Source organism: Chlamydotis macqueenii, chromosome 1 (assembly GCF_036417535.1).
Source record: "Chlamydotis macqueenii isolate bChlMac1 chromosome 1, bChlMac1.mat, whole genome shotgun sequence".
NCBI lineage: Eukaryota > Metazoa > Chordata > Aves > Otidiformes > Otididae > Chlamydotis > Chlamydotis macqueenii.
The window spans coordinates 212343477-212365283 of record NC_141556.1 but is presented as its reverse complement, the minus strand read 5'-3'; the positions used below and the strand labels follow the sequence as shown (position 1 = coordinate 212365283).

Here is a 21807-nt window from a genome sequence, read left to right as displayed (position 1 = left end):
CGTTATTTGCATAGTCATCTGCTGCAAGAGTTTGAAGCTATTTTTGAGCAAACAAATAATTAAAAGGTAGATAGAAAATTAGACTAAACAGCTGTTTCTTCTACATTACGAAATGCAATTTAAAAAATGTCTTTTGTGTAGATATTCCGGAGGTGGTGTTATGATGTCTTATGAGAAACTAAGCAAGCTGGAGAAATAGATCAGTATGAGAACGGCAAACAGGGTAAGGGGGTGACTAGTGGAAAATGACTCAAGGAGATGATGGAAGACAGTCTCACTCTGGACTTTCTCAGGATCAGTAGTGGGATCAGTATTTATGTACTGACCTGTAGCAGGAAAAATGTGTCGTGTACTGATGATACTTGTGATGATACAAAGTTCAGAGGCGTCACTGAGTACAGAGGAGGAGATGAAGAGAGAACTGGGAGACCTTGAGGGCTAGGATGACACATGATTCAAAATGAAAGAGTGTGCACTGATGGGCAAATACCAACTATTCTTGTTCTAAGCTGCACACAGATCGCCAAGGGAGGGAGTGAGTGAGTGCCTGGATGTGTTCGCTGCTCATAGCTTAATAATATGACCAGTGAATTTGCTGCAACAGTGATAGAAGTAAAACACAAGTATTGGATTTACCAGTTCAGGTGACTTCAGGTAGGAGGGGAGAAAAAGCTATTTCATTTGCCTCAATTAAAAAATTAATAAAATTGTTCTCCATGTGTGTTTTAAATATACAAATGCAAAGAAGGAAGCAAAACCATGATGGAATATGTATGTAGAGGTACACATGGGAGCTTGAAACTTCATGAAGAATATGTTATGTCAGGGCACAACCTGTTCAAACTTAGAAGACTCCGCACTTTGGGGAATCTGTGTGGACCCATTCAATGTCCTACGGCTCTCCAGAGTCCCTCCTGCTACTAAGACTACAGTTAGTTGCAGTTTTGTGGCTTGATATATTGTGCCTTTTAGCGGAACTTATTCTTACTTTCTGCATGTTCAGGTTGCAAAGCATTCTGTTAAAAATTACCTTTTCGGGGCATGTCTTCTCCACAGAGCTTTTCTTACTTGGACATTATCCTGCTAAAGACCATGTATAAAACTAACCTGAGTGGCATTTCACTCTGTTGCACAGGTTGTTTGGGGATGTCTTCTGGAAAGTGAGTACAGCTTTCATCCTGGTTAGTACTTCTACCTGCACAATAGCTTAGGGAATGTGGAAGGGTGGTCTGACTCTCCAGAGGATCAAGTCTACAAGTCATTGAAGGGGAAGCTCAGCTTACTGCTGCAGACAGTGTCCCAGAAGCTCTGTGCCGTGCAGCAGCAGTGACTTGCATGTCACTTTGCCATCACATACGTGCATCTAGATAGGACCAAGCCCAGTCAATCTGAATTAGTTCATTCGGGAGCTGTCGAGGCAGCGTGTCGTACTAAACAGCCACAACTACGCTGAGTTGCTCAGAGTTTCATTGTCATCGCAGGGATTGTCCTTTCTTTCTCTCTGCTCAGATTTCTTTTCTAGAAATCCAAGAACATGCCAAAGTCCATTTTCTTTGTTCCAAATTACAAGTACAGTTTCCAGCTCCAAGTACTTAGGCTAACCGTCTTTCGATAGCTGGTTGGTATATTAATAGATAAGCAGCGGTTGCCAAGAACCCAGAATCTTGCGGTGCGGTTCCAAATGTGTACACTGATATTTGAGGCTGATAAATTGATTTTATTAACCAGGGAGGGGCAAAAGGCCAGGAGCAGATGAAACAGAGGAGTGGAAATAACAGGCTATTGCTGCTTTCTGTAGTAGAAGAGTAGCTGAAGAACAAATTTTGTATGCTCCCCCAGTCTGGAGTACCAGCCTTGCCTCCAGCTCACGTTAAGAAGCGAGTCAGTATGATTTGCTTAACTACCTCCACATCAAAAATGCTGCCAGACACTGAGCCCTGAAATGCTTACTTCCCATTTGTGAATTAGAAGGATGTTCTTCATATTTAGCCTTCTTATCAGGTAATCCACTGTGTATTAATATGACTTTGGTTTTTTTTCCCCATTGCAAAGATACAGGCTTCAAAGCTGAAATACATGCAGCTTGATTTACATCTTAAACAGCGAAGAGGGACCTGTCTAGTGATAAGAAAAGATGATGAGATTCTGCTGTTTCCTTTTGTTTCAGTTGTAGTGCGAACGTGTTTGGCTTACAATTTAAAGGCACTGTGAGACACAGTAGCACAAAACCTGCTTGGGTTTTCATCTGTCACTTAAGTGATGTGTTAGTTAAAGAAGAAGAACAAAGAGCTAAAGGAATTGAAAAATTTGAGTCAACTTGAATAAGGTAGTTTTTTTCCTTGGTTTATTTTTTTTTACTTTATTTTATACTTCTTTGGGTGGACAGATAATACCTAACAAATTTTTGGCCTAACAAATTTTAGGGCCATGAAGATAAGAGGGCTGGAGCACCCCTCCTGTGAGCACAGGCTGAGAGAGCTGGGGCTGTTCAGCCTGGAGAAGAGGAGGCTCCGGGGAGAGCTGAGAGCGGCTCCCAGTGCCCAAAGGGGGCTCCAGGAAAGGTGGGGAGAGACTCTTCAGCAGGGCCTGCTGGGACAGGACGAGGGGTAATGGTTTTAAAATAGAGGGAGGTAGATTCAGATCAGATATTAGGAAAACATTTTTTACACTGAGGGTGGTGGAGCACTGTCCCAGGTTTCCCAGAGAGGTGGTGGATGCCCCATCCGTGGAAACATTCCAGGCCAGGTTGGCCGGGGCTCTGAGCAACCTGATGTGGTTGGAGATGTCCCTGTCCCCAGGGAGGCTGGACTGGATGGCCTTGAAAGGTCCCTTCCCACCCTGTCCATTCTGTAATTCTATGATGAAAGTGTTAAATCCATGAGTGGTAAAGGAGTGAAAGTAAGCACTGCTCCCTGAAATGTAAACCACGTTGTATAGTTCAGTTTTTTATAGGCCTGCAGTAGGAAACAGCTGTAGCGAGACGGGCAGCTACAGTCTCTGCATATCCCAGCAACACCTCCTCCATGCTTGCCTTCAGTGTGAAGAGGAGAACTGGAGCATGCAGAGCAGAACAGTTTGTTGTTCCGGCTTTTCACACGCTTTTGAACACAAATGTGTTTTACTGCTAACAACCTGGTTGTGTGAGGGAGCGGAAAAGGCAAGAAATTGGAGTGTCAACTGCAGGCGTATTTTTCTTCAGTCACGGCAAGGTTCTTCCTATTTTTCCCCTCCTCCCTCCATTAAGATTGTCCTCTTCTGCAAACCATTAAGCAGCTCACTAGGAGATACTAAGCCAGAGGTTCTACAAAGAAAGCTTTTCTTGCTTTTAGCAGCTGGTGGAAAAAAATAGTGGGTTTAGCCTGTGTTTTACCTAGGCTTTGGGCTGCCTGTAAGCCGTGCTTCTCTAGGCCTAGTCTAACATCATTTAACTCCTTGTGCAAAGAACCTAAGAGCAAATCGGGTAAAAGTATGAAGGTGGTCACACCCCTGATGAGTATGATAGAAATTTCTAGGTAGGTTTTTTTCTGTGTCTCTGCTGCAAAAGAGCATTTTAGGAAAGGAATTGTAGGAAGGAGGAGATCAGCAATGATTTGGGTTCCAGAGCAGCCTTTGTAGGAGTTTCTTCGTCTGTGCTATCCCTCTCTTAGAATAAATTACTGGATATGATTAGGAAAACAAAACAGGCTGTTTTAAATTAGACTGATGAAGTAAAATGGCATTTAACTTTTAAATTTAGTCTGTATTTGTTATATGAGGGGGTCTTTTTAGGCAAAATGTCAGTGATGAATTGTACCAGCATGCAGCACATAGCACACCTGAGCAGTCTGCTTTCTACCTTTAGCTCAGAACTGATAAGCACTTGATACTCAGACTGTGTCTAACAGGTTTTGTTGGGTTTTTTTTTTTCCCCAGTTTATGTGCTGTACCCCAGCAAGGGCACTGGAATTAGCTAACGGTTTTATATAAAGTACAAGCCAGAACCAATTAGCCTTTCAAATAATTTTGCTTTGTTCAGCTCTACAGAGCAGAACACACAGTAGTAGTTTAGTTACTGGAGTTATTTGATCTCACTCTGAATGCAAATAAAGAGCTGCTGTGCTGAATGGCTTTGCATAGTCAATATTGGAGCTTGCTTTTTACCTGTTGTCAAACATAAGGGCTCTGTTGTCTGTCTTGTTCTGCATATAGGCACTGATAATGCGGTGTGTGCTGCTAACCTCATCCTTAAAGCTAAAAGGAGTTTGAAAATTTGCTTTCATCGATTATTGGAAAGTAGGTTTCACTTTGCATTAATACAGCAACCTCTTTTACATCAGATGAGTAGACACATGCGTATGCTTGCAGGATAATAATAGCAGAATGCCCTGGTCACGGCAGAGTAAGAGGTTGTCCTTGCCTTGAAGACAGCGTAGTCTGAAAGAAGGAAAGGCGTAAGGAGGTCGGTAGACATGGTAAGGACACTGGTTTGTAAACACACCCCTGTGAGGTTTAGTAACAGGCAGCAAAGGTTTATCATTTTTCTGTTTCGTGTAAAGCAAGGCAGCTTTAGATAGGAGTTAACTGAAAGCAAAGTGAGAAAGGAAAGTTGGTGAACAAGGAGGTGAAAAAGAGCGAGGAGCTTGTGGGCCACTGGAGAGAGGCAAAGAGCAAGGCACAGCTGCTTGGAACAAACTGCCTTTTGGCAGGAGGAAAACAGTGGTCAGAATAAAACTCATGGAGAGTAATTTAATGTCACTAGTGTCTGAAGATCCTCCCTAAGCGGTGGCTTGTGCATCACTTTTCAGGCATGACTGACTATGTTTCTTCTCTTCTTTAGTCTGTACGTCTTGGAGATGGTGTTATGTGGATCCTAAGCTTGTAAATAAAATAAAACTGAGAGTGATTTAAAGGTCACGAGGTAGAAAATAAATAATTACTTTGACTTTTTATATGTCAAGCGATTACATTCAAATTCATCGTGCCTACAGTGAGCCAGATTTTGCTCTTGGATCTTTTCAGAGCATGCTGCCTTCCCACTGTATAATTAGATTGAATCCCAACAATCTGTAATAATTGGTTTTAAATGCTTCCTGGAAAGTTTCTTCCATACTGGTGCTCAGTGTGGGCATAGTGCATAATCTGTTCAGGTGTTTACTTTCAGGAATAAACATTAATCAAATATCGATGAAGGAAGTATAGCTTTCAAAAGTGGTTTTAGCTGATGCTGGCACAATCCTGGGCTAAAACGCCCAGATACAGAAGAGACGCTGGAGTTAGTGACCATTTTGGTTTCAGGATGCAGACTGAGTGCCATCTAGTGTTTGCTTTCTAATTCAAGTAAGTGAAACAGCGGTTTTCTACAACTGACTCTTTCTATAATTGCATAAAGGGCAGGGTTTATAATCATACTTTTATTTGGAACTTCTATGGAAGACTTTCTGGAGAGGAAGTCAGAGGGGATACTATTTTCTTAAGAGTAAGAAATAAAAATCCACAGAAGCTTCAAAGATTTTTTACTCCTGTAGTGTTTTATAAAGTCTCTTGTCTCTAACTGCTGAATTTTGTCTCTGTTTTTATTTCCAGATCATGTATGGAACGCTAGTTTCCATTATAGTTCTACGATCTGTTTATATAGTATTATGGTAAGTAACCATTTAGTTCAGCGTTTTAAGATATAACTTAGTATTTGCATCTTTTTTTTTTTTTTTGGTGGGCTTAACATGAGAAACTGGCAATGGCAAAATTTCTTTATCTGGGTACATCATGCTAGCTCATGTGCTCTAGTTGAAAGGGAATGGCTCATCTTGTATTTTTTTTGAAGCCATTGGGATAACATTAAACGAAACTGAGATCTCTGTACTTATGGTCAGTGTTCACGGCCAGATGTTCTGCTGGTGGCTTCAGCTGTTGGCCTGGGACTTCAAGGGGAATGGAGTTTCTGTCTTTTGTATTGCTGAGTAACATGAAATCTGTTGTCAGTGTCCAAACTCTAATGATGGTACTTGGAGAGATGTGAGAGTAAGACTGCAGAGCTGAACCTTCGATTAATATTTTCCGTTCCTCTTCCCTACTGAAATATCGAAAATTCAAATGTGAAAAATAGTAACACAGAATGTTATGTCTTCCTTAGAGTTTTGACTGTTAGGTGTACCTTATGGAAATTGAAATAAAAACTATTTATAACAAACAAAAGAGCGTCTGAAATGTTAGGAGACATTGAGAAGCATTAGAATCATCAGAGCACAGATTTGGTGGGTAAAAGTGAAGAAAAAGAAATTCAATCAGTATTGGAGTAAACACGTGCCTTTAACTCTCAGGAGTTGTTGGTTGCCCCTTCCTGTCTCTCCCTTGCGAATAGTTGGTGTTCTCATGTGTTTAGGGATCGCCCCTGATTTCTCTTTCCTCTCTTCACTCTGAATGTGCTTTTGTTAAACTCTGTTTCGACTTACACACGTATCTGCAGGAACACAAGGAATCATTTAACAAGAGATGTGAATTTCAAGTAGATGCATCGATTCCAATTGCAATTTCAGTTAATTTGGTTCCTCTTTCCCCAAGAAATCCCCACAGACCAAGTGTAAATGTGCACAGACTTTTATTAAGCAAGAGGAACTTAAAACTGATGGCGTGTTGCTTGCATCTTTAGAAACAATCATCATTTTAAAGGCACTTTTCAAACCCGTGAACATGGAAATTTTAATCCTAACCTAGAGATCTTAAGGGATGTTACCTTAATTCACTTCCAAGGGAAACTAAGTTGGATCAAACTCCTCAGTTTAATTTTGTTCTTATATGAGGATTTAGCACAGTTCTAGTCACTTAGAGTAAATGTCTTTCTGTCTGTGTAGACAAACCCTGGGCCTGCTGTCTTTCCGCTTCTGCAAATTCCACACACTTGTGCATTCTCATTATGTCTGAGGCATTTAATTGTCTTCTGTCACTATCAATAACACCGCCATCCTCTCTCCCAGGATGTCATTCATTGTTTTCCTCCAGCAAAGCCTGTCTCTGAAATTCCACCTACTTTTTCACTTCAATTTTGGGGATTTGGAGTGTGTATTTTCTTAATTAGCTAGATCACTTCATTACAACATGGCCCTACAAAGACTTGCTCCTCCCTTTGGTTATGTTACACAGCTTGGTTAAAAAGTTGGGATAGGGAAGCAAGTTTAAACTTCTTCTAAATTTTAACTGAACTACTACTAATTTTAAATTACTCCTGCTAGAGAAGCTGTGCCCATCTTGAAGGTACACTTTCTTGTCTCTAAAAGTCGTCCCCAGGTACACTTCTGGATTTATTTCCTCTCTTGCTGAAACATATTCCTGTCTTTCCGTTGATAGTGCTAGCACTTGTCCAACTCTGTTTCCACTTGCATATCGACCCAAATTTCTGCCTGTTTTGTTCTTTTCTTCCTTAATGTATGTTAAGCTTCCTATCAGTCGTATTTTTTAGAGCGGTCTTAAAGTTGCTCTGAGCTCAGAGTAAAAAATCATAGAATCACAGAATGGTTTGGGTAGGAAGGGACCTTTCAAGGCCATCCAGTCCAACGCCCCTGCAAGGAGCAGGCACATCTCCAACCACATCAGGTTGCTCACAGCCCCGGCCAACCTGGCCTGGAATGTTTCCAGGGATGGGGCATCCACCACTGTCTCAAAGAACAGCACGTTATTCCTTCCAGGCTGCTCCCTCTTCCTATCCTTGTCATTTGTTGCTGTTCCTGCCTGTTTTCCTCCCCCACTTTTCACCTTTTTCTTGGGTCCGCTTCCTCCCCGGGATTACAAGTTGGCAAATGTTGTCCTCTGTTCACAAAGCAAATTCCCCATTAACAAGTGATGCCAGCCTCTCTCCGATTCCTTCCCAAAACACCACCATTTATTCCCTGAACAATTTTAGCTATAATTACCTAATTACCAGCATTTATAACATACCATTTAGTGCTCTTTCATATCCTGGGCTTGCTTATGTCTCTGGAGCACTGAGTTGGGAATATTACAGTGTAGTCTCTGCCATGTACCACATGGTACTCCGTGCATTTATTAGACTCAACAAATAATAATTTTGCTAATTTATATTGGCAGTACAGTTGTGACCATGTACAGCTTATATCTGGTTTGCTTGCCCTGTGGAAGAAGCTCTACCTGTGGCGTTTTGCACGCTTTGGTTGCCAGTGCTCACAGCTCTGAAACGTGCAGTGTTTATAACACGGTGGAGAAAAAGCAGCTCAGGAATCCAAACTGTGCGTTCATAATGTTTAAAAATAATTTAAACAGTATTTCAGGGCAGTGTATTAAGGTTGGAATTGGGTTTGATTTTTGGACTTGTCCTATTAGTGGGAAACAGCAGATGCTACCAACTTCCACGTAGGAAGTTTACAATTCCATGGTCCAACCTGAACGCAGATAGTGAGAGTGAATTTATTAATTCTGCATTTTATTGCATCGGATTCTTCAGTGTGTTTCCCATATCCTAAAGAGGATTTTGTTTTCCCCTCCCAAAATAAAATTGACATTTTTTTTCCATCCCCAGTAGCACTCTACAATAAAATACGACATGAAATTACTGTTTTCTGAAACCGTCCATTTGGTCAGTTGTTGGTCATCGTGATCTCAGTTCACAACAGACTACAGTCATTTTGAGAGACCTTAATTAAACAGGTCCCCTGGTGCAGGGAAGTCATGTATTGGAAAAGAGCTGCCTCTTCTGGGAGAATCCTAATTTGTAACGTGGCCATTTTTTAACTGAAAGATGATACATGAGACCGAAGGATTAGTACATTTTAGCCAACTTCAGTTTTCCAGCTTGCTTACTGCGTTAGGAGAGCAGTATTTAGGGGAACAATTAGAAATGTAGAAGAAAAACATTTAAAAGACCGGTCTTGGAGAATGTGAATTCAAGAGAGGGAGGAGGAGGTAAAATCCAATACTTAAATAGATAAGATTTGAAGTTGATGTTTTTCGTTTTGCAAAAAAAAAAATAACAAAGCAGTTTGTATGAAATAGTGTTTATATGTGTTACATAAAAGCTGCCTTTAAAGAATCTTGAAAATAACTTTGCGTTATTTCTCTCACTCTCTGTCTCTCTAGGGTATACCCATGGCTTAGAGGTCTAGGCTATACCTCTTTAACTGTATTTTTAATGGGATTTTTTCTCTGGAATGTGGACAATATTTTCTGTGATAAACTGAGGTGAGTTCTTCCACTTTGTCCTGATAATTCTTCGTAGTCTTTTAGCATAAAACTTTGTTTTTCCTCTGGTGTATATGCAAGTCCATCTCATGGTATGTATGCTACGTTGCCTACAAAACATTCACAAGGGTTTTATCCAGTTTGCTCATTACTAGATTCATCGCTCAACAGGTTGTTTTTTTTTTAAACACTTTTCAATCTGTGAATAGATTTATTTTTTTAAATAATTGAAAAATTCTCTTTTACTTCAATTTAAATTGAAAGAAAGTAATGTCACTGAAGTAATTTTGAGGATCTGTGGCTTACTAAAGCCTGCTATTCACACTTGACTTCATCTGAATGAGTTTATTCTGCTTTTTTTTTTGGTTTCAGCTCTTGCCATTTCCCAGGAAAATATCAAAAGCAGTAGTTCTGCAGGATAAAGAAATACCTATTGCAATGTATCTGTCACCAACAACAACTCTTTGAGCCTCTCAGGAAGAACAGTAACTCTGTGAGCCAATACACTGTGCTTGGCTGTCACTATTAGCCTGAAGTCTTCTGGCTTAGCACTTGTAGAGGAAAGACTTCCTCTCTGTTTAGTGTTGCCAAATGGGGTAAAAAAGGCTTCCAGACAAAGCCTGTAGGAACCCACCGTCTCATCGTATGGCTAGATATCCTGTCTGCGCAAGAAAGAACAGCAGTTCAACAGGTTGTTCTCTTAATGCATGTTCCTCTGGAACTGGACAACTTTCTTTCGCTTGCTTGTGATGCTTGTGTGCTGCCACAAGCTGGAGGAGATGGAAGGGTTGATGCCAGCATGGAGAAAATCCGTTCTTGATGATCTAATGTACTGTTACGCCGCTGAATTTGTGGTGTGCAGAATTGTCCTAGCAGGTCGCGTGGTCAGGGTTGGAGCATAGTGCGCTATGAAGAAGCCTGGTGTTTTCCATCTGTCCCTTTTGGCTCTGTAGTCCCTCCAGTAGGTTAGGCCAATTGAAAATTAACTCCAACAGAATTTTCTTGAAACTTTAAAAAAAAAAACCCAAACAAATGTAGTGAACATAATACGTGATGCCTCATCCGTAGGAACGCTTGATACAGACAGCATAGACAAGTTATTTGCCAACACAAGTGGGTGGGTACACAGTGGTTTTGCAAGTATTGGCATCAGGGTTGATTTTTGCAGCTGCATCACATCGCTGGTGAGATCATAACCCCCAGTTCACTCAGCCTGCTGAGCTGCTGCGGGTCCGTGGGGCTTTTGAACTTGTTCCTAGACGTGGAGATTACACAGCTGCTGAAGCATTTTTTTTCCATCCTCATTTTGCAAAGAAAAAATAACAGTTGGCATATTTCCTATGATACTTGTTTGGTTATGGTGCTGGAAAAAAAAAGAAATTCGCTTGTTTACTAGCTTTAATCAGATGTCTGCAGAGCCTTGAATTCTCCAGGTGGTATTAGAACCCAAACCTTTGGAGAAAATAAGTTACAAGGAACTGGAATATTTTATTCTCTAAAGATCTAACTTGTGAATCATCCACCTACTTGCTCTTTTTTGTTTTTGTGTTCAGAATTGTATTTTGGTTCAGGTTTTGTTTTTCTGTATTTCGTTAAATTTGGAACTTGCTTAAAAAAAAAAAAAAAAAACCACCACCAAACCCTCCGGTCTGTAACACTCAGCATCCCTGTTTGAATCCATGCACTTTTGCACTTGAGCTTTGAGATTTCCTGCCATCCAAAGGCTCAGAGGCTGTGATGGTGTGACAGCCTCTGGGTTCCACTATGTCATTCCCAGGCTGACTGAATTGAAACTCTGTCTTCGTATTTGTGACTCAGCAGCTCTGGAAACTAAGCAGTAGCTCAGGGATTAGCGTTTAGTCCTGGGAACTGAACACTACAACATCAAGTAATAAATAAGTATTACAGAAAGTGCGGATTTTTCTCCTTTAACACCTGTGATTGTTGTTCTCCCTTTTTTATTTTGACTGGATGTGAAATGAAAGTCAGAAAAGACGACAAGCAGATGCAAACATTTTCTCCACTGTCTACCAAAGTAGGCGTTATCTGCAGAGCTTAGTGAGCAGGAGAAATCAGAGCACTGTAGTTCCTTCCCTTTGTCTTTCTGCCTCCATCCCTTAACCTCTTCCCAAGTAGCTCACACCCCATCACTGTGCAAAGTACAAAGCCTGTTGGTGGAGTGTTTCAGACCCTCTGCTTTCATTGCTTCCTCACTGAATACCCATTTTGTCCCTGCTTTAGAGTACAACAGAGGGAGGCAACTCAGCTTCCTTGGAGCTGGAGAATAGGTGGTGTGACTGCCAAATATGAAGTGATGATGTCTGATGGATCCCATTTCCCCTCTCAGACCTTAAACTCAGCGTTTCATCTTATGGGCAGTAGTTCACTGGGTTTTGGGGAGGAGAATGGTAGAACTCCTTTGGGACTGTGGGATGCCATAAATATATTCCCTGAAATCTGAGTCCAGAAGTGACTGATCACTCGTTGTGTGAAGAAGTGTGTGCTTTCTTGACGTGTGTAAGAAAGCCAGTTCACTGGTATTTTTCTGTACTGGCATATAAGGTGTACTTGCTGTTCCTCACCTGCTGAAAGCCTGACTACGCGAAGCGTCCCTTCTGAAGCACACAGTAATGTGTGATCTGACAATCAAGCACTACAATTTCAGATTGCTGAGCTTGAAAAAAAAAAAACCAACAGAAAACCAACAGTGCATGGTGCTTCTTTCTTACAGAGCACTACGAGAGAAGATGCCTCCAGTTGTGGGAGCTGTGACACAGTTTCATGCATGGTGGCACATTCTCACAGGCTTGGGCTCTTACCTTCATATCCTGCTGAGGTAGGAAATGTTTTCTAAACTGGATTGTTCATAAAGCAGTCTTAGAAATTTTCCCAGGTTCAGATTTACTTCAAAATGTTATATTGGCTACAAGAGCAGGAAAATGGCTTCTTACTAAACTGGTGGGATTTTTTTCTTTCCCCTTTTGCAACTGGTCTAAAAAATCTAAGTCATTTATGTTCATCAAAAATGTAATCATTAATCTTGAAATAGTCATGGTTCTTCAGTAAAATGCAATTCAGAAATGGGAACCCTTGTAGCAGTTAAACTGCAAAACTATTTGACAGTATATTAATTTCAAAATACAAGTTATTAATACCTTTCTGTTCTGGAGCAGCAATCCTGAAGTACTTAAACATGTTTAATTTTAGAAGCATAACTAATCTTTTTGATAGGCACTGTTGCTCCTGAAAAAAATAGCAGGCATCATGTTATGGAACAGAAGGGTGTCCCTAACCACTGCCCTCTAGTTGGGGCAGAGCTTCTCTCCAGAAATGCAGGAAATCAGTTTTAGGAGACTTAAATGAGAGCTTAAGTTAGAAAGTCTGCAGCCAACAGATTTTTGTCTCTGGTTTTGCTCTATACCACCATCTAGCGGAACCAGGAACAAAAACAGAATTTAAGCTGGAATCTGAAGAATTTCTATAGTTTTTTCATTATGTGATGAAGTAATGTTTTACCACTTCACCGTAAGAGAATGGCTGGTTAACAGATAGAGTCTGTGTAGTTGAGAAAACTTGATTACATACTAGTTTTTCTACATCTCACATAGTGTTCTTTTTTTGTCAGATGTTAAAACAGCTGATAAAAGGAAAATGCAAAGAAAATAAGTACATTTCTAGTAGCTATTCTGATAGCCTTTTATACGTGTACATATGCACATGTATATATGGATGGGTATCTATATGTACCTGTATATTTATGTGTATGTATAAAATACATCATGGTATGTGGAAACCAGCTGCTCTGTTTTGGCTGACAAGCTGCCCTAAACAGCTTGAGATAATCTTTTGAAGAAAATTCCTTGCGCAAAGCAAGCTGAGGCAGACAGCTTGGATAAGCACAGGCAAGGTTTTTCCAGCATGCTGCACAGAGGAAATAATTTGGGTTTGCATCCTCTAGCCCTTGGGGAATGTGCAGATGCTTGATTTGTCTGTCCTGTCCCAATGAACTACAGGCTTTGCGATAGTTTCCCTAGTGTTTTCTCAGCCACACAGTGGCATCACCTATGTCTGTTTTAAAATGTGGGGTCATGCACAGGACAACATCTACCGAGAGGAGAGGTTATATAAGAACAAAAATGAGATAGATTATCAAGCTATGCTGCTTCCCCACTCCCCCTTAACATCTGCTATATGTTGCGGTACACTGATTTAATTTCATCTTTCCAAAATGACAGGCTTTAGTCCCTGCTTAGCCTTTTCCATAGTGGACAGAGAATTTACTTCTCTGAATTTCTGTCTTTCCCTTCACATAGGTGATAGGGTAGAGTAGTTTGCTAATCATAGTCTAGCACAGAGAGGTTTACTGTAGGCTAATGTCTCCCGTTTTGTGTAAATCTAGGCAGAATGAGTAGCTCTGCAGTCACAAGAGCAATTCTTCTCTAGTTGGAAAATAAAACTGGGATTAGCACATCATTATACTTTTACATGCTGTCTTATACATGAATTTTTAAGCACGCTTTTCTCCTTCTCCTCAGTTTATACACAAGGACACTGTTCCTGAAACACAGGCCAAAGGTGAAGGTAAGCAAGCAATATTTTGCATCCATTAATGCCCTGCAGCGTTTGGATATCTTGTGCTTTGAACTTGGCATTAATTATGCCTGTTAGGGTGCTGTCTTTGATTTCTACTTACACCCCAAGAAATGCAGTTGGGGTTATGGTTAACGGTGTTTGCTTTCTGTTCCAAGAAACATAATATTCCAGGAAATCTTTCCACTCTTCCTATTTTTCTTTTTAACAGTTTGTTTTTGGAATATGGCCGATTCTTCTCGTGGAGCCTCCCAAGAAGCTTTGACTGAGACCTAGGCAGTCACACGCGATTACCTAGCCTGGCTGAGCAAAGCGATTCAACGCTTACTGTGGCTGAAGTGTCAAAATTACGGATCAATTCAAGTCCCGTTGCTGTAAAAGGACTTCTCTGTGTTCCTAGGCCAGAGCAAAGAGCTGGCACACTAGGGAAATGATGTTTAGTACAGCTTTATTCTAAGTTGTTAAAACGAAGATTAAGACACAATATTTTTATGTATATATTGTATAGCTGATGATACTGAGCTAATATTTCGTGCTGGTCACAGAAAACTAACCATTTTTGAAGTGGATTGCATACGTTTTTCATTCAGTTGTTGTTCTTTCTGTAGTTTAAACTAATATTAGGAACTGAATGACAAAACCAGGCCATTGATGGCCAAGCTAAGCATTTGTGTGGCCTATAGTGAACTGAATGCTTAACCTGAACTACTTTAATCTTGCACTTTTATACCATTAATGAAGTATGTAATGATTGATTTGGGGCTTTATTCTATCTTGCTTTTCCACAGCCTCCTTTGCAATTTATATTTTAAGCGAAACGGTTGGGATACCTGTGCCATTTAGTTCATTTTGTACCAAGCTTCCATTTCCTCTTTAGTCCAACTGAGGTACATCGTGGAGGATGTTCCAGGGTGTGACTGGCAGAAGACACTTAAGACGGTGAAGCATTATAGGGGTTCTTGTTTGTGTGTGGAAACTGAATTCCTAATTTGTTTGACCAGTGATCCATCAAGAGATTGCAGGGTGACTGTATAAACACAAGAAACACTTTTTATTTTTTATCGTTATTACTTACATGCCTCCCTTTTTCTATCCCTACTTTTTACTCCCCATGTCCCATTTGTACTACAGATTGACAAACACCTTAGGTGTGTGCTAGTTCAGTTTTGAATTACTCTCTTTTCCTTATTTTACAAGTCTTAAATATTGGTCTGACTTTCAGAAGCATCTTCTTACTCAGAAATATTGAAGAAAGAGTAAAGAACAAGATTAATGTTGAGGGTACTCCAAAATATAATTGGCAGCACTTTGCTTGCTCTTAATCTGTCCATCACACAGTTACTCTGGAAAGTTGACCACCTTCTTAAAACCAAACTGTGGGGATTAATGGGTGGGACAAACCCTCTGGTTTTTGCAATTTTTATCTACCCAGCTGATGAAAGTTACTAACTAAGCATAAAGAAAACATTGAACTAACACCGTTTTTCAAAATATACCTCATTATAGAGGCTGTGGTTTTGACTCTTCAGATCTTGGGGCGACTGAGTCTGTCTCCGGGCCTCCTAGCTGCCATGCTATGCAATTTTTGTCTGCTTTTGATGCTCTGAGAGATTTAGCCTTGTCATGAAGGAAAAAAGGGAAATGCTCATACTAGTTGGAAATCCTATTCTCTGTTGATTTAAAACATGCCCACAGCAGCAAGGCACGGTAACCTAACTAGAAAGCTATCTCCCGGATCACAAAGTCCTGGCTAGTGTAAGCTTCCTTGTTCTGACTGCTGAAAAAGTCAGACTGAAATCTGTATTGTACAATCAACGCTGACTAAACGAGTCTTCTCCCTTTAATATTTTTTTTTTTCTGGTTGCAGCTTAGCTGTGTCCTCCGTGTCCATCAGTAGCACTCCAACTGATACGAATCTTCAAATAAAATCGTGACTTTTGTTTTGTGACTGACCTTGGACTCTTGGGATCAAATAGACCCAAACTCAAGGCTAGAAAAAAAAAAACTTAACTTTGAGTGACTTCAGTGAGGTTTAAGCACGTGCTGGTAGCAGTGCATTTCAACCTGTAATCACCAAACTGCTATGAAGATTCTTGAGTGACAATTTTAAAACCAATTTGTTGTCAGTAGGCTCCAGTTCCATAGACAAGGTCAGCATCTGTGTTGGGAAATTTGAGCAATCTTCAGAGTGAAAGAGGTTGGAATAACTAGCACAGAGGTAGGAAAATGCTGTCTTGGATCAAGTGTCTTATAATTACCCAGAAGGCATGTTTTTTTTGTAAAGAGATTTGAGAACTGTTTTAAAAATGTAGCTTAAAAATAAGTGCCTGCCTATTCCCTCCAGGCTCTCTCAAGCATGCTTCTGTACCCTGTATCCGATTTTCTTATTACATGTTTACATGTTTCCGTAAGTTAGGGAAAGAGTCTTGTAGTAGGAGCAGTGCAGCAACGAGACTTTTCAACAGTCACTTGTGCTGTCTGCTGGATGTGGTATTATTTTCAAGAAAACGAACAAAACCTTTATTTTAGTGGCCTTAGTTTTGTTCCTGGAGGATCTGGTGACTCTGTTTGGATTCCCTGTAATTGCAGGAACCAGAGTGTGCTGAAAAGCCACTTTCTTGTTGATAAGGCATCTACAAAGGTAAATTTTAAAGAAATTTTTGATTCTCCTACACATTTGCAATTAGGAAGTGTATGTTTCTTTTCAGGTCTTGTTGCATTAAATTGTCAGGATTTAAAAAAAAAAAAGTTCAAAAAGCTCTTGTTTTCATTTTGTGCTGCTGTTAGCTTTTCGTTCACATACCATTTGTCACTGATATTTTTATCTTTAAAAAAAATTACACAAATTGGCTTTCTCCCTTCCAAATAACCAAAAACATGCACACCTCTACTGCCCTTCCAGCAGCCTTTCTTTCATGTTATGTTAGACCCTGAAGAATGTAATTTACGTGTGTATCCTTCTAAGCGTAAATAATCTAAAATTATGGGTGCTTCGGTTTCACTGCCTTACTGATCTTGTAAGTAATACTGGAAATGGCAAGCCAGTTTTAACTGCATGTCACTGAAATTCAGACTGCCTTTTCTAGTGCCTGGAAAGACATACATCCTTACTCCTGTCATGCTTTGAATGTTTGTTAAATTGCTTTTTACTTATATCATTTGTATGACATGCTGTTGTTTTTTTTTTTTTCTACAAACCTTAGAGCAGCATATCCCAAACTTTTCTTGCACTACATCTTATAAGGTGAGTGATCTTTGATCCTGTTTTTTGAGTAGGATTCAGACAGCAGCTACTTTAAAGGGAATTGGGGAAGTAGCAAGTGTTGTTTAGCATGAATCCTACAGGATGTGTTCAACAGACTTGATAGCAGTGAACTCTTATTCTTTAACATCCGTGAAGAACCAGGAAATCTGCCACCTTACAACCATAAGCTTGGCACAGATCAGCAGCAAGTAGTTCTGCAGACCTTGAGCTGAAAAATTCTTCCTTGGAAATAAGAGAAGAACGTCAAAATTACTCTCCCAGTACAGATCAACAGCTTACCTTATGCTGGGAATCTAGATTGTCGGGGTGCAGCTCAAGACATGCATTACGCAGAACTGAAGAGAAGACACAACGAACAGAAATCTGCCGTTACGGGGAATTTCATCCGTGTTTTGAAGGCAGTGGTGTTGGTTAGCAGTATTAGTCATCTCCAGACTTCATTTTAAAGCTTTTTCTTCTATCACAGAGAAGATGTGCTACCCAGGAGTGTTTAGAAGACCACCCCATAGTCAGAATCGGAGTATGCTGTCTATCACTTACCGATCTACCTCTGTCATGTGGTGTACAATACCTGTGCCCTTAATTCCATCTGCCTGAACGTGCAGGCGTTGCAGCAGCCTGACGTAGACCGTGCAGCCCCTGAGGCTGGCAACAGTATTGTATTGATCCCTGGCTGACTCTGTTCCCTCTCCGTAAACATCCTGGCTCATTCGGTGTCTGTCACTTCTAGGTTGTGCTCAGCCTGCTCTTCATCTGCCTGCAGAAGTCTGGCTGCTTTAGAAAGAGATAAGAGTAGAAGGACTTTAATTCAGACAGGTGAAGTGAAACCTTTTTGGGAGTTAAGTTACATTAAAGCTAAGGTGCAAACAGTATAACTTGTTTTACGTTATTTTGGGAGAGATGTGATGGAAAATACTGTTTTGTAATTAGTTTTAAGTCTCTTTTAAGCTAGTATTGTGCTGTGTTCATCCCTGGGCCTGTCTTGTTTGGCTGAAGGGAAATTATATGATTTGAAATTCTTCTGGCCGCAGTGCATTTGCTTCCAACACCTGGTTTTGAACAGCCGAGTGAGTTTTTCAGCTCGCTCTTCCGTGTGAAACTCTCAGCAAAAGAAAATCCTCCCAGTATCACTTGTGTTTCTCACAGTCACTACCACCTTGTTTAGTCTGCATTCAAGAATTTCAGTAATACTATTTTTTTTTTAACCTGTTTGTGGGTGTATTTTTGGCACTTGATAGCAGGTGTTGAAAAAATTCAATACAACACTTCTCAGTCGAGGATGAGCTGTAACGAAGCAGCACTGCTGTTTTCTTCAGTAGACCTCAGAATCCAGGAACACACCTTCATTTTGGTGGAATGTGTGCCCCGTAATTTGAATTAATATATTCAGGTAAAACAATTGGTTTACTTTAAAGAAACCAACTGCACTTTGTAAGTAGGCAGTGGGAGGCTTGAAGTGCAAAGTACTGTTTAACTGTGAGACTTTAGCATGAGGAAGGATAAAGGATGGAGTCTTTATTATCCACGAGACACAAAAAGCCAGAAGGAGATTAAGAAATCTTTAATGGAAAGAGAATAACAAAAGATTAAGCACAGAATCCTGTAGTATTATGTCGACCACCCTCCTGGTAACTGCACTTTAGATACTTACGTAACAAGCTTGAATGTTTTGCTGTTTATACATTTAACTTCCCGTGCTGACTCTGCGCTCTTTGCCGTAGAAGTGATGTAGTCTGTGTTACGTTCGAGTCATTGTCGGTTACTTAGCTGCTGTTTTATGAGGATGGAACATGACACGGATTGTTTCGTACATGAATGGATAAATTTCTGATCCATCTGGAACATCCTCTGCCAGCTTCGTTTGAAAGTCCGTAATGTAACTACAGAGAATATACTGTATGCCTATTAAGATTGGGTTTGGGTTTCTTTGTTCAGTTTCTCGCTCACGACTGCCTACGGCTGCCAAGTGCCTGATCTCTCTGTCGCAAATCTTTTCTGAGAGCTGAGGCTGTCTTTTCTACTGGGGTCTGTAAGACAAGGTCCTTGGTAGGTAGGGGTCAATTTGTTTTTTCTTAAAAGTTCTCCTGCTGCAGGAGTCGCAGCACTCTTTTTAGTCACTTTTCAGAAGCATAGTTATCCAGTGTGTGGCTGCTTGGCTCAAAGTTGAGCCTGACTACCCCATGTCCCTGATGCTGTGGCATCTTTTCAGTTTTGAAAGAGGGTTGAGGGATTTTAGCCCCACAGCTGGTGTTTATTTTAGTGTGTGTAGTTCAGTGTCAGGCAGCGTGAGGGCGCAGCAGTCAAGCAAGCACTTTATGCAGAGCCCCGTTACTGAAGCTCCCAGTCAGATGCTCCGAACAGGACTGGGGATATGGGGATTCATATGTACAATTCTGGGGGCAGGGTTGATGCCTGAACCTCTTACTTTATTTCAGAAGTCTCTCTTTTTATTTGTTGAAAGCGTTTAGATTCAATTAAGCATGTAATTGCAGATTTAAGAACAACCATGTTCAGAATCCAGCTGATGCAAGACCCTAAACCAGTGCCTGCAAATTTTTTTTTGCACATATTCCACACAAGTTGAATCTGCCTGATGTTTAGAGCAGATTGTTGAGATTTTAAAAATGCAAAGAAAAATGATCTGTTTATAATTTGTCCTTCATCACCAAAACACAGGAATAGCTGTAAGCACAATCTCAGATTCATCCTCTTTTCCCAAAGCCCTGGAACATATATATGTTTCTCCAAAACCAATGCTGAAGAGAGGTGGGCTTTCACACTGCTCATAGCAAGTCGTACCAAAATGTTTTCTAAATTAAAGCCTTGGTCAGTCGCTGCAGAAGAATTTTGGTTGTGTATACTGTTGTTCCCTAGATTTTGGAAGAATTTCAGGCAGCATAAACAGTAATTACTCCTTAGACTGAACAGGAATTGTTTTTTCTCTGATCTTCCAAACTAACGTTGACTATTTGATGTTGACTATTGAGCTCAGCTTAATGCACTGATGATGTTTACTGTCTTAGCAAATAATTTCTGTCCATCTGTAGTGGACATGAAATACCCTGTGTGTTACATGACCAAACTTTCTTACATTGACGCTATTAGTTGTAATGTAATGAGTTTTTTCCTGAAGTTCAGTATGTTGTTGCAGATAGATAACTACACTGTGACAGATGAATAGCTGGTGACCTGTAAAACACAGCTGTGTTGAGCAATGATTATTGACAATTTTCAGATATTGAACTGATTCTTCGTACTGAACCAGCTGGTAACTAACAAAAGGCTTATCTGTATCAGCATATCTTGTTTTGCAAAGCACCGTAGCTTTGAAATATTTAATGTATTTCATTTGTTATTCATTCTGCAGTAAAGCACTAATTTGTGTCTTTATAGTTCAAATTATTAAAGAATTTTGTTTTAAATACAACTTTTCCCAGGTGGTTCTTGGCTCTTGCGTTGCACAGGGCTGGCCGGTTCGTCTTGACGCTGTTCAGAAGGTGGGTGGTTGTACGTCTCGGCTCGTGGACACTGTAGAACAGCGGGATTTGTGTGACCTGCAGTGATGGGGAAGCTGCCTGCCTGCAGCTGCGACAGTCTGAGCCCTGATGGGGCTTGGCCATCTTGGCTTCTTGCCTGCAGCCGTCCAGCAAAGGCAGAAACGGTTTAGAATGAAGGGAGATGTGATTGTGTTCATTTTGAACTCCAGTGCCAGGCTCTGGGGTTCCCCAATCTTTACTGCCTGGTGCTGGGGCCCTTTGAGCACTGGACCTTGCTCAGAGGTGTGGTGCTGACTGCAGGTAGTGCAGGATCTTCTCACCTTCAAAGGTCTCCCCGAGCACACAGCAGTTAGGAGAGAATTCAGGCACCTGACAGCATGGGTGGGAGAGGAAAAGGCAGGAGTCAGGTCAACGTGCCATCAGCTTGGAGCATGCAGTGTGCGCATCCTTTGCCTCATCCTTTTCCTGTTTCTCTCGGTGAGAGAGGAGAGGATGATCTCTGCAAAGCAAAACCTCTGCAGGTAGAAATTGTGGACCAGTAGGCACTTACCCAGCAAGTCTCATCACACCCCAGCAGACAGGGTCAGGTAGTGACCGTCAGGTATTTCCCCTGCTTCTAGCATCTCCCCCAGGTCCTCCTCGACACACCGTTTTCTCCTGCTTGTGTCTGCGGCCGCTGTGTCTCTGAACTAAATATTTAGGGACCAAACCAGGGGGCAGGAAACCTCACAGCCTGTGGTGTAAATGTCTGGAGGAACCAGTGCCACCTCCCCTCGGTGGTGCTGCATGCAGAGGCACATCTGACCTCTGCAGACAAGCATTGCCTGAACGCTGAGCTGGGTGAAATCCAGCTTTGCATTTTGAGCTTGCGGCTAGCCTAGAACTGAGCAATACTTTGAAATTTCCCTGGGGATAAAAACATTGTGGTTCTGTCAAAGACCTCCTGCCAACCAGAAAATTCAATTTTGAGCTTGACAATTCCCTTTCAAGCCTACCAATTTACCTGCAGGTTTATTAATTTCCCATTCCCTCTTCCTCCCCTGCTCCCCCCTTGTTTTTTCTTTATTCAGCCCCATTCGAAGGCTAAAACTGCAGCGATACGTTTGCAGCACTGTAATCCCAGCGGCTCCAGCCGGAGACCTGGCTGTGCTCACTGCTGTACCCACGATGGAAACAGTTGCTGCCAGTTTGGCAGAGGAGCCAGTGATCCAGCCTGGACCTTTGGTCCTGCGTGGAGATGGTGGAGATAATGGAGTCACTAATGGAGCTGTGATGGATCTATCCCCTCTG

General features: G+C 41.1%; 1 protein-coding gene across 1 annotated transcript in view; it reads left to right on the top strand.

The window, feature by feature from the left end:
- The window catches only part of ACER3 (alkaline ceramidase 3), a 59005-nt gene extending 38558 nt beyond the window's left edge, over nt 1–20447 (top strand). Inside the window, exons 7-11 of the mRNA XM_086739732.1 lie at nt 5563–5621; nt 9064–9165; nt 11897–12001; nt 13701–13746; nt 13967–20447. Of these exons, the coding sequence (XP_086595858.1) occupies nt 5563–5621; nt 9064–9165; nt 11897–12001; nt 13701–13746; nt 13967–14020 (366 nt within the window). The 3' untranslated portion in view covers nt 14021–20447. The remainder of the gene's footprint in view (nt 1–5562; nt 5622–9063; nt 9166–11896; nt 12002–13700; nt 13747–13966) is intronic.
- The last annotated feature ends 1360 nt before the right edge of the window (nt 20448–21807 follow it).